Source organism: Cervus canadensis, chromosome 12 (assembly GCF_019320065.1).
Source record: "Cervus canadensis isolate Bull #8, Minnesota chromosome 12, ASM1932006v1, whole genome shotgun sequence".
In the NCBI taxonomy this organism is placed as follows: Eukaryota; Metazoa; Chordata; class Mammalia; order Artiodactyla; family Cervidae; genus Cervus; species Cervus canadensis.
Window position 1 is genome coordinate 20927668 of NC_057397.1, and position 16965 is coordinate 20944632.

General features: G+C 40.7%; 1 protein-coding gene across 2 annotated transcripts in view; it reads right to left on the reverse strand.

The window, feature by feature from the left end:
* The window catches only part of ATP6V1H (ATPase H+ transporting V1 subunit H), a 44648-nt gene that overhangs the window by 8514 nt on the left and 19169 nt on the right, over positions 1-16965 (reverse strand). For both annotated transcript variants that reach the window (XM_043483709.1, XM_043483708.1), the window contains 5 exons: positions 13819-14011; positions 10224-10402; positions 7810-7935; positions 7100-7201; positions 5389-5502 (listed from right to left, as the gene is read on the reverse strand). In XM_043483709.1, the coding sequence (XP_043339644.1) occupies positions 5389-5502; positions 7100-7201; positions 7810-7935; positions 10224-10402; positions 13819-14011 (714 nt within the window). The remainder of the gene's footprint in view (positions 1-5388; positions 5503-7099; positions 7202-7809; positions 7936-10223; positions 10403-13818; positions 14012-16965) is intronic.

Genomic DNA, 16965 nt, shown 5'->3' on the forward strand with positions numbered 1-16965 from the left:
TATTCTGCTGACATTGTCTTTCACAGAGCAGAACTTTTTAATTTTAACCAAGTCCAACTTCTCAATTATTTCTTTCATGAATCAGGTCTTTGGTGGTGTATCTAAAAAGGCATCACCATGTCCAAGGTCACCTGGATTGTCTACATTATCTTCTAGGAATTTTTATATTTGGTCCATGATCCATTTTGAGTTAGCTTTTGTAAAGGTTGTAAGGTCTGTGTCCAGGTCCTTTTTTTTTTTTTTTGGCATGTGGATGGGCAGTTGTTCCATCGCAATCTGTTGAAAAGACTACTTTTATTTCACTGCATTGCCTTCACTCCTCTGGCAGAGATCAGCTGATTACATTTAAGGGGCCCTATTTCTGGGCTTTCTATTCTGTTCCATTGATCTGTTTGTCTACTCTTTTACCAATACCATATTATCTTGATTACTGTAGTCTTATAGTAAGTCTTCAAGTCAAATTCTGCCTGTCCCTTGCTGCTACATAGGAAAGTGACTGACTTTTGTGTACTAACCTTATTTCCTGCAGCTTTGCTATAATTGCTTATTAGTTCCAAGAAGACTCTTTTTTTGTCAAGCCTCTAGGATTTTCTACATGGATGATCATGTCATCCAGGAGCAAAGACTGTTTCAAGTCTTCCTTTTCAATCTGGATACCATTTATTTTTTCTTGTCTTAATGCTTTGGCTAGAACTTCCAGTACAAAGAAGTTGTGAAAGGAGACCCCTATGTTTTATACCTTATCTTTGTGGGAAAGATTCCAGTTATTCAGCATTAAGTATGATGTTAGCTAAAGGGTTTTTTAAAAATAGATATTCTTTATCATATTGAGAAAGAACTCTATTCCTAGTTTACTGGAACAGGTGTTTTATTTTGTCAGATGCTTTTTCTGCATCTATAGTTATAATCCAGGAGTTGGTGCAAACTCCAGGAGTTGGTGATAGACAGGGAAGCCTGGCATGCTGCAGTCCATGGGGTCGCAAAGAGTTAGACACAACTGAGCAACTGAACTGAACTGATGGTTAAAATCATGTGATTTTTCTTCTTCTTTTTGTTGATGTGATGGATTATATTAAATGATTCTCAAATGCCTAACCAGCCTTGCATATCTGGAATAAATTTCACTTGGTTTTGGTGTATGATTCTTTTTATATGTTGTTGGATTCAGTGTGTTACTATTTCGTTGAGGATTTTTGTATCTATGTTCATAAGAGATTCTGGTCTATGGTTTTCTCATGTCTTTGTCTGGTTTTGGTATTAGGTGATGCTGGCCTCACAAAATGAGTTAGGAAGTATTCTGTCTGCTTCTAACCTCTTAAAAAGATTGCAAAGAATTGATCTAACATTTCTTCCTCAAATGGTTGGTAGAATTCAACAGTGAACCCAAGTAGGCCTGGTGTTTTCTGTAGACAGCCATATCCAGTCTACTAATAAGTCCATCAAAGGCATTTTTCACTTCTGCTACAGGATTTTTGACTTCTGACATTTCTTTTTGGTCCTTTCTTAGGATTTCTATCTCTCTGTTTAACTTGTTCATCTGTTCTTGCATGCTGTCTACTTCATCCATTAGAGTCCTACGTATGTTAATCATGGTTGTTTAAAGTTTCCAGCCTGATCTCCCAACATTCTCGCCATGGCTTGTTCTGATACTTACTTTGTCTTTTTTTCTTTTTGGTATGCTTTGTAGTATTTTCTTGATAGTTGGATTTGGTGTGCTGGGTAAAAGAAACTGTTATAAATAAATGTTAAATAACATGGTGGTGAGGCAGGGTGAAAGGAAGCTTTTTGAGTCCTATGATCTGGTCTCAGTTGTCACTGAACCTGGACCCTGAGATTGTGACCTTCATGAGTGTCCCTTAGGGTTTTTCTACCCTTCTGGGTGGGACAGGATGGTCAGCGCCGCTGGAGCTGGTCATTTTCCTTCCCCAGGTCAGTCAGACTCTGATGACACCCCAGCAGGCTGGGTTAATGACTCTCCACTGAGTACAGGCCTGGTTAAGAACAAGAGCTCTGGGCTGTTTCAGAATGGTTCCTCTCCCCTTTCTGACAAAAGGCCATGGGAGTTCTTCTTAGATATTTACTGTGGTACACTGGTCTGGCTTCTGGAGAGAATTCTCACTGTATTGGCCCACCCCCCAACCCCCCATCTAGATCCCCTAGACTAGTGTATACTGCACCTCCTGCGATTCACCGGCCATAGTCCAGCCTCCTCCAGGCGCTGGTCCCTCACTGTCCCCTTGTCTGAGTCCTGCTCCTCTGAGCAGCAAGTCTGCATTCATGTGCCTCCTCAGTCTCAGTTGCAAAGTGTATCCTGCCTTCTCCTGTGGGTTCAACATGGGTTGCTTGACTTTTCAGTCTGTTCAGCTGTTTACTTGTTCAGATGGAGTGGAGACTTCAAGCTCCATACCTGTATAACCAGAACCAGAAGTCCCTCCTTTTCACTTTAAATGCCAATTTCGGATCAAGTACTTATAACCAAAAGCAATCAGCACAACGCAGAACACGCCTCTAAATGACCACAGCACAAACAAATTTAGTTATGCAACACGTCATGTGCTGTTACAAGCACTCTTAAGAAGACAGAACAGGAGCAAAGTCCACATTCAGGGCTTATTGTAGACTCCTTTTACTTGAATTATATTTAGAATGCAACAACAGTCTTACCTGAGAATTCCTCCACTAAAAATGTCATAAGAATAATGTGGAAAACTCCAGGCAGCCCACAATTTTCTAAATTGATTTTGGAAAATGTTAAACTCGGAAATGTCATACGTTTATTTAAAATTATATGGAATGTTATAGTAACATGATTATTAAGGCTAAAAATTAAAACTTACTAAGGTGTTTTTCCCTTCAATTCTGTTCATATGTAATTCTTTTAATCACTGCATTTATGGCTAGGTACTTACAGAATAACTAAAATACCCCAGTCAGATGTAAAGATTGAAGGATAAAAGCAGCATCACTCACACCCTTGGCTTTGTGAGGTCTCTCAGTTATATTATTTACCTACACATAAAAGAACTAGAGAGTCTAATGCTCTTAACTTATTATTCTGCTTGAAAATAGGTTGGAAAAGAATCTAGAAACAAAGAGAAAGTTCTACACAAGATCCTCTACCTACAAAATTCAGTGTTTCTTTCCTGAAGTCCTGAGCTGTCCATATGCACATATGGCTGCTTCTGATTTAGAGGCTGATTACATTTAAAATCATTCTGTAGGAGAGAAACGATGACATTTTATGATGTTAGATTATAATGCAGAGCTGAGAGTCTATACAAAAGTTCTCTAGACTAAGTTGTCATTGTTTATATCTATTTTGCCAAATTCAAGAATATAAAAATCCAGTCTTGTTCAAAAGAACGAGGGACATACCAGGAACTGCATGTGGGGACGGGAAGGCCAGAGCCTGCACATCCACTCAGCAGGGCCATGGGTGGGACTGGCCCGTTCAAGGCTCCCTGAGCTGCAGGGACCCCAGTGTGTGCCTACTGCCCCCTCCATCCATTCTGCCCCCCATACTCCACCCACATCAGTTGGGGCTACATGTAACCCATTATTCATACACACAGGTGTCCAGTGGAGGGGGAAACGCTGGCTACTCTACATCCTGCAAGTCACAGAAATAATCCAGAAATCAGTCATAAACTCCTGACAAAGAAGTGAGCAATATTTTCACATGATAATGTAAAACTCTACACTCCATGTTCCATAAACCAGGGATAAATCCATCTCTGCATCACCAAGAAAAGTGAACTGAACCCTCAGAGCAGAATCCAAATCGAGACCCAGAGACAATCCAGGTCCATGATTTCCTAAGTTTCCAGTTTATACTCAAAATGTAATTTTAGACTTAAAACCAAAAAGTCATTCTCCTCAGTAAAAAAGAAATGCTAACTTCACTATATCCACAATTATAACTTAGTCTAATCAACAGAAATCTTGGGAATAATGAAACACCAAAAACGTAAAAATCATTTATGGTAGAAAAGTCAAAAAGTAAACCAGGAGAGTGCTGGAAATCTGGAAACTGGGCCTCAGAGCAAAGCGGTAACAGAGAAAACATGCTCGATACTGTCAGGAAACGCTGCTGCTGCCGCCACTCAGATAGACTCGTATTCTACTTTGACCCATAGCTGTATTTTAATTATTTTCTGTCACTGTTTTGTACTAAAATACACCATTTCTAAAAATTTGTTTTAATTAAACCAAGACAAACTAAATGCTCAGAGGAAACCAAATCAATTACGTTTTCAGGTTTTATTTGGTGTGAAACATCTTCTGAACACCAGTACCATGGTTTAGTTAAAAAGCCTCTATTTTAGGAAAGTAGAGCAGTAGGCTTTACCAGCTTGGTTACCTGCATAAAGATACTGATTCAAAATCCTTTTACATTTGGAAAATAATGCTGCCAAAGGTTTTCCTTCCAAATGGCATTCTATTTGGTCTCACACCAATTTGATGTTGAATAACTTGCTATTACTGGAGCAGTTTACATCCTCTGGCACAAAGTGCCATAGAAATGTGTCTGTCACTACAAATGCTACAGTTTAATCAACTGTGGATTCTAATCCACAGTTAGAATTCTTTCTAACTGGATTCTAATCTTCATATGAAAATTCTTTTAATAAAGAAAGTACAGGAAAATGCTAAAGCTAAGCTTCTCCACTAAAGAGGATTTATCATAATTAAAACACTAAAGCTAAAATATTTTGGCACATAACTAGAGAAAAGGGGGAGAAAGGATATTCTCTAATTGGCTAGTCAATGATAAAGAGCAAATAGACCAGTTATTGGCCATAAAAAAATTTACTTTTCCTTTTGTAATCATACATCAAAAAATTTACTGTGAGACTAAATCAAATTCCTAAATTCAAGGCCAAGTTTTAAATTTTAAATGTTTCATCTTGAATGCATGATCATTTGAACAATAAAATTCTCGACCAAAAAATTTTCTCCACTGCCAAAGGGAACACTCTTAGCCATCCTATGCCATACTCAGCTTTTTTTTCACATCATAAATGCACAGTTAAAAAATAAAAATGCTAAACTGAACAATAAACTTTTCAAGAGAAATAACTATTCAAATGAAATTTTTATTAACAAGACAAGAATTATACTTCAGCAACCCTACTGAACCTCACAGAGGATGAGACGGTTGGATGGCATCACCAACTCAACAGACATCGACTGAACAACAAAGTACTTTGCATGTGCATTTTTTGAGAACATTAATGCAGTTGTTTTCTAAACTATCACATCACTGCTCTGAATGGCTAAAATCTAACTCTAGGTATTAATCTAAATCACTGCTTTTAAAAACCAGCACTCAGGAAGTGTTTCCATAAGAACATGTGGATGGAAACTCGGGGGTCGGGGGGCACCTACCAGTTGTGCACCATGAGCTTCTGTACGGCCAGGAGGGCGTTGTAGCGCACCTGCTGGTCCTCGTGGTGCATGTGGTTCATCACCAGCTGCTTCCCACCCAGCTGTTCAATGACCCTGCGGGACAGAAGCGGCAGTGACTTTCCAATGCCTGTTGCTGGTCACACAGACAGAGCCCCAACCACCAACCGCCCAGGAGTTTCACAAAGAGAAGTTACCATACTGCTAAGTAAACAACACACATCTTTTTAAAATATCATTTCTCCCAAATCACAGATTTGAAGTATTCATACATTTTCTCTTGAATTCCTAATGATAAATCCAATTGTTATCCTCATTTCCTAGTCTGGGCAAATATGATCAATCTGGACTGCTAGGGTAATCTATATTACAGTGTTCCAGGCAGTTGAGTATTAAGTTCTTTATTACCAGCATTTGTGGCTTGCTTAAAAATTAGTGTACTGCATACCACCTAATGGCTGAAATAATATCAGATCAATATTAAGCCCAGCAGCTGCCATTCTGGGAGCCAGATACAGGCTCAGAAGCAGGCAGCAGGGAACACAAGGTTAAAAAACACCTCATGAAGCCATGTTAATTTCCTGAGAAAGACAAGGTTTGTTAAGATATCTGCCCTTTCCTGTAATGATGGAGTATGCCATCATGACCTGGTGGGCAGTGAAAGAGATGAGAGATTCCTCTTGACAAAAGCACCAAGAGGACTGACAATCACACCGCTGTCACTGCCCCCCCGCAACACCCTGAAAAATCCAGTCACTACAGACACAAAAGCGAAGTGCAAATGGTAATTGCATCACGAAAGGAAGAAGGGTCCCTGATTGTCTGCCAGGACAGGGCCCTGCCAAGAGCCAGTGGGTGTCTCAAGTCTAGCCCAGCAGCGTGGGTGCCTGGTGGCCAACACCACCACACAGTCAGTGGCTGGGACGCCTTAGTGCAGCGAGGCTGCCGGTGGGGCAAGAGAACCTAGAGGGGAGACACGGGTCGGGGTGACAGAGAGGCTTCACCTAGAGACATTCTTGTATGTTATTTTTAGAACATTTTTTTTTAATGTACCGTATTGAGAAAAAAGAAATGTGTAGTATAATTATATCCAGTCTTTATGAGTGCTTGTTCCATGCCAGGTACTATGGATTAAAACAGCACCTTACCTAACACATCAGTTCAGTCCTTTACCAACTACATTATAGTAACTCAGTTGCTGAATTTAGCAAATTTCTTCCTGTCACTGAAGACAACGAACCCCCGTTTGTGGTGCTAATGTGGGGACTGCAGAATAGGAAGCTGATGTGATCATTTTCCCCCCAAAAGAGCTTCTTCCATCACATTCATTCATCCTACTCAGTTCAGTAACAATTCAATGTTATAACAAGTAACAGTAATAATCGAAAAATTACCAGTACTCATGAAATGGCTTTTAAATTACATCATACAGACCAAAGAAAATCCTGAACGTGAAATTTCTAGAGAGATCTCTATTGGCTAAGGCACAGTTGTGTTCCACACATGTGCTTCTATTCTTATACCACCCATTTTTAATTAGGTTTATCATTTACCATGATTTCCAGCATTATGGTCACCTTGATTCCACTTACTCCATCAGCTCCCAGCTAAATGACTACTTTACAGGAGTGTACGAGTTAGGACCCTTGCTGACCATCTCAGGGCACACGAGGTAACCAGGTTCTTCCCTTACCGCTTGCCTCGAGGGTAATGGCGCACATACTCCCCAACGTCATGGGCGGCAACAGCTAAGACTTGGGGATCGTCGGACACCTCCAGAAGTTTGGTCAAAATTCTGAAATAAATTTAATTCAAAGAGAGACTGATTTCTAATCCTTTTCTAGAGCACAAGAAAACACACGTATAATGGTGATACTTTCTCAAAAATGTACGTTTATAAATATAACCGTATTTTCTCCAAGTTTCACTATTACAAACAGTACATTGCACATCATTTATTGAACATAAGTTAGCAGCCTTCAGACCTTTTAAACACACATAATAGGTCACTTTCAGATTCATAATGTCCACTGCCCACAAGTCCCACAATACCAGGGGGAGAGTGGGAGGGAGAACGCAGGTGGCGCGCGGGGGGGGCGTCAGGGCAGTGAAGCACTCCCGTGTGACAGAGCGTGTCTAGAGCACTGACAGGATCCTTACAGAGCGGGGGAGACAAGTGAACACCAACAAAACCTGAACAGGCATTCCTCCTGGGAAAAGGGTAACCCAAACGGCCAAGAAGCACATGAAAAGGTATTCAACCACATCAGTAAGCAAGAAAAAATACGCTAAAACCATGGACTATCCAAAAACTTAAAGGAGGACAAAAATATGTCCATGAGTATGTGGAACGACGGAGTTTATTTCGCATGTAAACTGGAATTAACTGAATGTGAAACTTACTTCAAGAGCTCATAATTCTTTTCATTTAACCTCGCAGCATTCTCTCTCCAAAATTTCTCAGATTTGTGCACAGGACTCCACTCCAACCTTCCAGACTTAAGTTCTGAACTGTATTCATCAAATGAGCTATAAAAAATTTGAAAGAATTCAAAGTTTGTAAGAATCTGAGAGATACTCCAAAATGTAAAAAATGCAGAACATCTTCATTAATGATTTAACTATAGAGACTGAGCATCCTTTATATATTACCCCTGAACAAAGTTTAAACAGCTTAAATCTTCAGTAAGCCACGTGAAATTGATTTAGAACACTGAGATACAACGTTACCGTCAAATTTGAATGCTCATCATGAGATGTTAAAAGGAGCACTTGTTTCCAAAATCCTTATTCTAATATACACATGAATATATGTCACTAAAATATCTGATAATTTAGCATCATTTCTACCACACCACTAAAATACTGTACTTAACAGACCACTCAATATGGTAGGATACATTTACGTAAACAGTGTGTTACTTTAACATAAAATAAAGTAGTATATTCTATTATATTTTAAATGTCAAACTGTGATATGGCACTAGAAAAATAAAAACACATACCTCAGGACAATATTTTTAACCATGATTATCAACAATGTAGAGATAATTCACTAATTGAATTAGCCCACTAGAGATTAATAATAGAAACAAAACCTCTGTACATGGAACAAACTGAAATGCATTTTAATTAAAAAATTATTCACTATGCCTATGTGCTAAGTCGCTTCAGTTGTGTATGACTCTTTGAGATCCTATGGACTATAGCCCACCAGTTCCTGTCCATGGGATTGTTGTTTTTGTTTTGGCTCCATCTCTTCATTCTTTTTGGAGTTATTTCTCTACTGATCTCCAGTAGCATATTAGGCACCTACCGACCTGGGGAGTTCATCTTTCAGTGTCCTAGCTTTTTGCCTTTTCATACTGTTCATGGGGTTCTCAAGACAATACTGAAGTGGTTTGCCATTCCCTTCTCCAGTGGACCACATTTTGTCAGAACTCTCCACCATGACCCATCTGTCTTGGGTGGCCCTACACAATATGGCTCATAGTTTCATTGAGTTAGACAAGGTTGTGTGGTCCATGTGATCAGATGGGTTAGTTTTCTGTGATTGTGGTTTTCAGTCAGAAGAATCAGTAAGTAGTAAAAATTGGCGAGCATGGATTAAATAATTTAGAAAATTATCACTAATCTTAATTATTTTTTTAAAAGGATCTCAAATCATTATTACAGAAGAACTAATGATAATTTTTAAAAATAAACATAATAAAATGGAACTTATATAAACTGCAAGCCCATGGCTGGCCTATTATACTACAAATAATTTACTCATATTTGCAATTATAAAAAGAGAAAACTCATTCGGCTTTCTTCCATAAAACTCTGTATAAACCACTGATGCAGGTGACAGCTCCCACCTTGACAAAGGCATTTGGGCCTGAAGACCATGGACTGCACTGAGTTATCCGGTAAATACATTCCCAGAGCACACATTACACTGAAGGCATGTGCTGGACACCTTACGGAAAATTCTATAAGATTAGAACGTCTATCACTATTTTACCAAAAGGAAAACTGAGACTTCAAAATGTCAAGAAACTTGTTCAAGGCCACACATGGACAATAATTCAAACCCCAGCTCCCAAACCCCAACTCTTCTTAGTAAATAACTCTCTTTCCAGAATGTGTCAGTACTTTAAAAACAAAGAATGCACTGGTTAATGGGGAAGATTGTCAAGCTATTACTAAACAAAAAAGAAACAAGACCAGAAGAATAAGTGGAGCCCATTTGCATTTGTGTGTTGGGAGTGGGGGCTAGAAGGTGTTTAGAAATCAAGAGTGTTGGGGGAAGAGGTGAGGAAGATGGGGAAGTGGCCTGGAGTCCCTTCTGGACTGTAATAAGGGAAGGATTTTTCTTTTTACTGCATGTACCTCACTTGCATAATTTTCTAATATAAACAATAAAGCAACAGAAACTTTAAAAAAAAGCATGAAAAAAATACTCTTTCCCTATATGAGCAAACCTCCTCCATAAATGAAATGACTGCTGCTTAAAAAATTATTCTAAACCGGCAGATTTTCCGAGGGTGGCGTCCACAACCTGAGGGAGAACAGTGGCTGGGATTTCAGACAACAGAGAGTGGTGGGTTCTGGTTCTCCCCCAAGAAGAGGAGAGAGCACACACAGCTCTGACCAACTGTCCCCATGGTGATGAGCCAGTGTTTCCACATCCCTCAGGTTTTCAGTAGAAGACACCACGTTTTAGCGCAATCTTCTGAGTTCGTAGTTAGTAACAAATTGAGACTTCCTTAAAATAGGAGGCCAGGCAACAGCCCGGGATAGCCAGCCCGTGAGAATCAAAGAGGACAGCACACCTGAGGTCCTGGACACTCTCACCGAGTTTCTCCAAGAGGAACTTTATATCCTCACTGATGTCTTCGTCGTCATACTTCTGCTGCTCCAAGTTCTCCAGCTGTTTCAGGACTTTGCACTGAATCATCGCCAGGGCATACTCTTGGTGAGTTTCTCGTTCAGTTGACTTCTCTAAGAAGTTCTGGGTTAGACGGAGACACGATGAGAAATGATGTAACCTGTTATGTGATGCTGTCTGCACCTGCCTTCCCACCCTCTCTCCTCCACCTGTTCTCAGGGTATCCATCACCTTAAGTGGATGTCTGCGCTGCAAACTCTGACTTCTCTCCTGAGCACCTGTCCCACCTCAGGAGCATCCTTCTGATTCCCTCTTTCTCTACTGGCTCACTGAACATTTTAAATTATTGCCCCAGACAAGCCTCAAAACCCTGCACACATTTACAACGGGGCCGTCCCCATCTTTGGTCATAGCCCTGCTCCTGGGAGCACCACTATGAACACGCCGTTCATCAGCCACACAAAGCCCATAGCATGCTAAGAAAGACTGCTTTCTCAGTATCCCCTAGTTCCCAATCGGTGACCTTTTCCTTCCCCACATCAACCTATCAGTGCACACAGGACAGCAATAAAGAACTTTCTTGCTTCAACAATTATCAGAAGCAATTTTCTCTTTTTAGGAGTACTTATGAAAGCAGCAAAAGAATCTAAGTATTTCTAAAGATAAAGTGTTCATTGATTTAACCAATGTTTCTAAGCAAAGACCATACCCATGCTCAGGTCTGGAATAAGGACAAACAAGCTCTCAAGAAAGCCACTTCGACAAAGTTGGCAAGGAAGGCCTGTCTAATCCCCTCCCCCACGCTCCCACACAAATCCTGCAATAACAATTCTAAATCAAGTGTACCAAAATTTTAATCTTTATTTCTGCAAGGATGTCACATTTCTAACAATTATACTAAATAAATGCAGAGAGGCTTTGGCTTAGTGTTTGAAAATCAGTCAGATCCATCCCTACCAGAACTCTAATGACGTTCTTCACAGAAACAGAAAAACAATCCTGAAATCTGGTTGGAAACACAAAAGCCTCCAAATGTCCACAGCAATCTTGAGAAAGAAGAAGAAAGCTGGAGAGGTCACACTTCCTGATTTCAAACTAAATTACAAGGCTACAGTGATCAAAACAGGATGGCATTGGCATAAAACAGATACACAGATCAATGAGACAGAATGGAGGGCCTCTCTGAAGGGTTATGATTGTGAACTCTCTGCAGAGAATATGCAAGTCTGTGCATGTCTGTGTCTGTGAGTGGCATACGTGTGTGGGCGTGAATTAAACATCATAGTTAACATAAGCTAATATAAATCCAAATTCAACTGGGTGGGGTTTCTTCCTGAGCCTTTACAAGCTTTCATGCAGTCATAAAATACAATTTATCTTATTATGTGACATATTAGGTAGGATCTGGACTAAGCAGAGCCAAAAAAGAGAAAGAAAGTCACAACAGATGAAGAGCCCTAAACAACAAATACAGCCTGAAGTGTCTTTCTCAGTCACAGCCTCAAAACATTCTAATTTATTTTAGAAACAAAAGACTGACACGTCAAGTTAACCGATGGAATAACATTTATGGAGACCTGGAGTTCAGCACCTGCTATGAATAAGTGAGACTGACATTTTCAAAAATAAAATTTCACCCAGCCAAATGAAAAAAAAAAAAAACAGCTGCTAGATTTCTTCAGCTCACAGCAGCTCAGCAAGCTTCCTAAAGTCTTCAGCATAAAAATTTTCTTCCTCGGGATGTGGGGAAAAAAGTATAATTAGATGATCCTCAAACAACCTCATCAGTGAAATCTTTATTAAAGGTTACAGGAATTTGAGAATGATAAAGAAAAGAAGAACATGTCATTGTCATTTTTTTCACCTATTTGATGGTTTAAATCAAATGGCTTTACTATGTCCTTACTAATGGCTCGATTTTAACTCAGTTATGTACATCAAAGTTTTGGATGTCTAAGGATGTTCTTCTGATATTCAGTCTTCAGTCTAATCATACAATGACTATATTGTCCCAGTTTAGTAAGGAGAGTCTAAAAAACTAATATACCTGTCAATAGATTGGGTCTATTTTAAATACTCTGAAATTCAAATTGGACAACAGAAGCCCAGAAATTAACGTAAGTTCCATGCAGTGTGTGTGGGTAGAAAAATTGAATCTGCAAATAAAGTTTAAATAAGATTGTTAAATACTGCTAAATATTAGTAAAACATTTGTGCTGCCTCTTCTAAATCTAACAGAATAGCCCTTGACCTCTGCCTAGGTGCCACATTAACCTAGAATGCAATTCATACAGGTGGGGGTTAAAGAAGCAGATGGCTATTATTTTGTGCTTTTATGGACAGAAAAGGAGGAAAAGAAATATTTCCTGTATATTTACTATTGCCAGGCCCTTTGTCTGTTACTTCATTGAATCCTTACCCAATGTTGAAGTGAGTTAAGTTTCACTCAACACCTTCTACAGATGGAGGAATCAGCTCTGAGAGCTCACACCACCCTCCCATCCAGCCATGCCGGGACTCATTCCAGGTCTGCCCACTCCAGAGCCAACACTCTTGCTAACACACCACGTGGAAAGGAAAACTAGAAAAGAGCGACACTATCCTACTTCTAAGATGTCCATAAAAAGCTGATTGACAATCTGGAGAGCTCCCAAATCAGGGCCAAAGAAAATAAAGAATCTCACTCTGGCTGTACACTTCCTGTGACTTTTTGAACATTGTGACTTCTACAGAGTCCAGCATGGTCCCCTGCACCCTCAACTTCCTGGTCTGTTTAAGGGAAGATGCTGACTGAGCTCAAGGCCAAAATCCTAACATCCTAAGAGGACAACTTCGCTGCTCAAAGTAACTAGATCTCTAAAACTGTCTTAGAAATGACTGTTGGTCAGCAGACCCAGGATCAGAAATACAACTCCTTTCTAAAAGAAGGGCCCGGACAGAAAAAAAAAAAACCTTAAACAGCCTCCTGGAAAATAAGGCCACCTGAATATAGCACTGTCACACTCCCAACAAGTGTCTGCAATCCTCACATATCATCCATAGAGACAGCTTCCTCCCTCGTCCCCTCTCCTGCCATAAATACAATCTATGATATTTCAGTCTAAGCTCACCAAGAATCCACAGCTCCAAGACCACTGGGAGAACAAGCAACAGTTGCACCTGCTGAAAGGCCTCAGGCTGCACAAAAAATGCCTCACACACTCACACATCACACAGCCCCCCGCAGAACACACCACACACACACCACAGAACACCACATACACACCACACACCCCCGATGAATACACCACACGCACACCACACACACATGACACTCTACAGAACACCATACACATCCCACACACACACACCCCCCATAGAAAACACAAACACTGCACTGAACACACCACACACACATCATACACTACAGAACACCACACACACCCCACAGGACACACCCCACATACACACACCCCACAGGACACACGTCAGAACACCACATACACACACCCCCCCACAGGACATACCCCCCACAGGACACACTCCCCACAAATGCTTACACGGAATGCTGCGAGAATGATCCTCGTCACCTTCTCTTTGACCGACTCCTGCAGGATGTCAGACAGGACAGGGATGATGTTGTAGCGCCTCAGGTGTTCACACATCTGCGGGCTGAAAGCCAGGAGCCATACGGAAAAGATCATCTGATACTGGAGCTGAAAGCCACACTTGTTACTCAGGACGCCCATGATGCTGAAAGGAACACAGGTGGAGATGACATTTAGTAATAGGACAGTGCGACCGGAAGTAGAAATAATTGACTGCTCTTTCTGCCCCAGTGGGCCAGTCTCTCAGAATCACGTCCTCTCCTTTCTTCCTGCAGGAGGGAGCGAGCCAGACCCCTGCTCTCAGAGGGCCAGTCCACATGGCCAGAGTCTCAGGACGCTGCCTGCTTGCTGCAGGGTGCGCAGTCACACAGCGAACAGCAGGAGGGCTTGACTGGCATTCAGGACATGACCCTTGCAACTCAGCACGCAATTTCCTTCTGAATCTTACCTTTCACTTATATGCTACTTTATATTACTATATACTTTAAAAATACTTCAAATGTCAGAGTACAAATGTTCACAAAGGGCAGGTGAATAGGGCAGGGGGGAGCAATTACTTCAGCGGAAGCCCACCCGCCTTAGCTCCAGCAGTTAAAACGTCAGCGCTGACCTCCAGACTTTCCAGTAATGTAAGTGTATTCTTGGTCTTATCCAGGCACATAAACTTTCAGAACAGTGTGTGCCAGTCATGTAACCGAAAAGGAAACTACACAGAGAAAACAGGTCCTGGGCTCTTAAACCACAGTCCCCTTCCATTCTCCTCAAACAGGCTATGCTCACAATTTTTTCTCCTCCCAGGATCCCTGCTTGTGATTTGAGGAGCACCAAAAAGGAAAAAAAGAAAACTTTCAATCCTAAACAAAAGAAATGGCAGAGTAAAAAAGAAAGAAAAAAAAAAAAAGAAATGGCAGAGTAGAAATTACATGTTTTCTTTCTTTAAAAAATGAAAAATTCAATGACTTTTCTAAACTGTCCCAATCTCAGCAAGTTAATATATACTACCTTTAGTAATACCTGTTCTCAACTTAAAAGTCTCTGTATTAATTTGATTACAACTGTGGGCTTCCCTGGTAGCTCAGAGGATAAAGCATCTGCCTGCAATGCGGGAGACCTGGGTTCGATCCCTGGGTCGGGAAGATCCCCTGGAGAAGGAAATGGCAACCCACTCCAGTATTCTTGCCTGGAGAATGCCATGGAGCCTGGTAGGCTACAGTCCATGGGGTTGCAAACAGTCGGACATGACTGAGCGACTTCACTTTCACTTTCAACCTTGTTGGTGGGTATTACCATATCAAAGAGTGTAGGTTGGACATGACATATTCTAGACTGTATTCATGCCCTTTATTGTTGCTAAACTGAATAGTTAATACTGGTTCAGTTCAGTTGCGCAGTTGTGTCCGACTCTTTGAGACCCCAAGGACTGCAGCATGCCAGCCTTCCCTGTCCATCACCAACTCCCAGAGATTACTCAAACTCATGCCCATTGAGTCAGTGATGCCATCCAACCATCTCATCTTCTGTCATCCCCTTCTCCTCCTGCCTTCAATCCTTCCCAGAATCAGGGTCTTTTCAAATGAGGCAGTTCTTCCCATCAGGAGGCCAAAGTACTGGAGTTTCAGCTTCAACATCAGTCCTTCCAATGAACACCCAGAACTGATTTCCTTTAGGATGGACTGGTTGGATCTCCCTGCAGTCCAAGGGCCTCTCAAGAATCTGCTCTAACACCACAGTTCAAAAGCATCAATTCTTTGGCGCTCAGCTTTCTTTATAGTCCAACTCTCACATTCATACATGACTACTGGACAAACCATAGCTTTGACTAGACAGACCTTTGTTGGCAAAGTAATATCTCTGCTTTTTAATATGCTGTCTAGGTTGGTCATAGTTTTTCTTCCAAGGAGCAAGCATATTTTAATTTCGTGGCTGCAGTCAACATCTGCAGTGATTTTGGAGCCCCCCAAAATTATGTCTGTCACTGTTTCCACTATTTCCCCATCAATTTGCCATGAAGTGATGGGACCAGATGCCATAATCTTAGTTTTCTGAATGCTGAGCTTTAAGCCAACTTTTTCACTCTCCTCTTTCACTTTCATCAAGAGGCTCTTTAGTTCTTCTTCACTTTCTGCCATAAGGGTGGTGTCATCTGCCTATCTGAGGTTATTGATATTTCTCCTGGCAATCTTGATTCCAGCTTGTGCTTCATCCAGCCCAGTGTTTCTCATGATGTACTCTGCATATAAGTTAAATAAGCAGGGTGATAATATACAGCCTTGACGTACACCTTTCCCAATTTGGGGCCAGTCTGTTGTGCCATGTCCAGTTCTAACTGTTGCTCCCTGACCTACAAACAGATTTCTCAGGAAGCAGGTAAAGTGGTCTGGTATTCCCATCTCTTGAAGAATTTTCCACAGTTTGTTGTGGTCTACACAGTCAAAGGCTTTGATGTTACCGTCCTCCTAAACACGAGTGGCAATAACTAGAAGAGCAGCATCTGGTTAGCCTCTCTGTATGCCGTTACGGTCCACCAGACCAAACTAGGTGTTTGAGCTTATCTTTTGAGCAATTATAACTATTTTTAGAAACAGCTGTTTCATGACTTTTATTCTCTCTTACAGGTCTTTCAAAGAACAAAAAGAAAATTCACTTTTTGTTTAATAGGATAAAATTCAATATATTTTACAATCACAATACAGGTCTACTGGACCCATTTACAAGCCTAAGATATACTGTGAGTTTGTTAACTATAATTTGAAGAATCACATTATTTCACCATCCTAGATCTTATTTCATCATTATTCACTCATTATTCTCAAGTATGATAAAAAAAACAACAGTAAAGACTAAAGTTATAAAAAATTGGATGACAGAATCACCTAGAAGATGATATAATAGTAAAATGAATAACTATCTTTTCTTATTGCATTGCCCAAAATATCACATCACTTATAAAAAGATAAATAGACCAGAAACGCCGTCTGTGTAGTTACCTTCAGGTTTCTGTGCAGAGGAGAGCTAACACATAAGACAGCTGTCCTAAGAAGTAGGTTGCCGGCACAGCAGGCCCCTGGCTGGCCTCTGGGAACATGACTGGCGATCAGC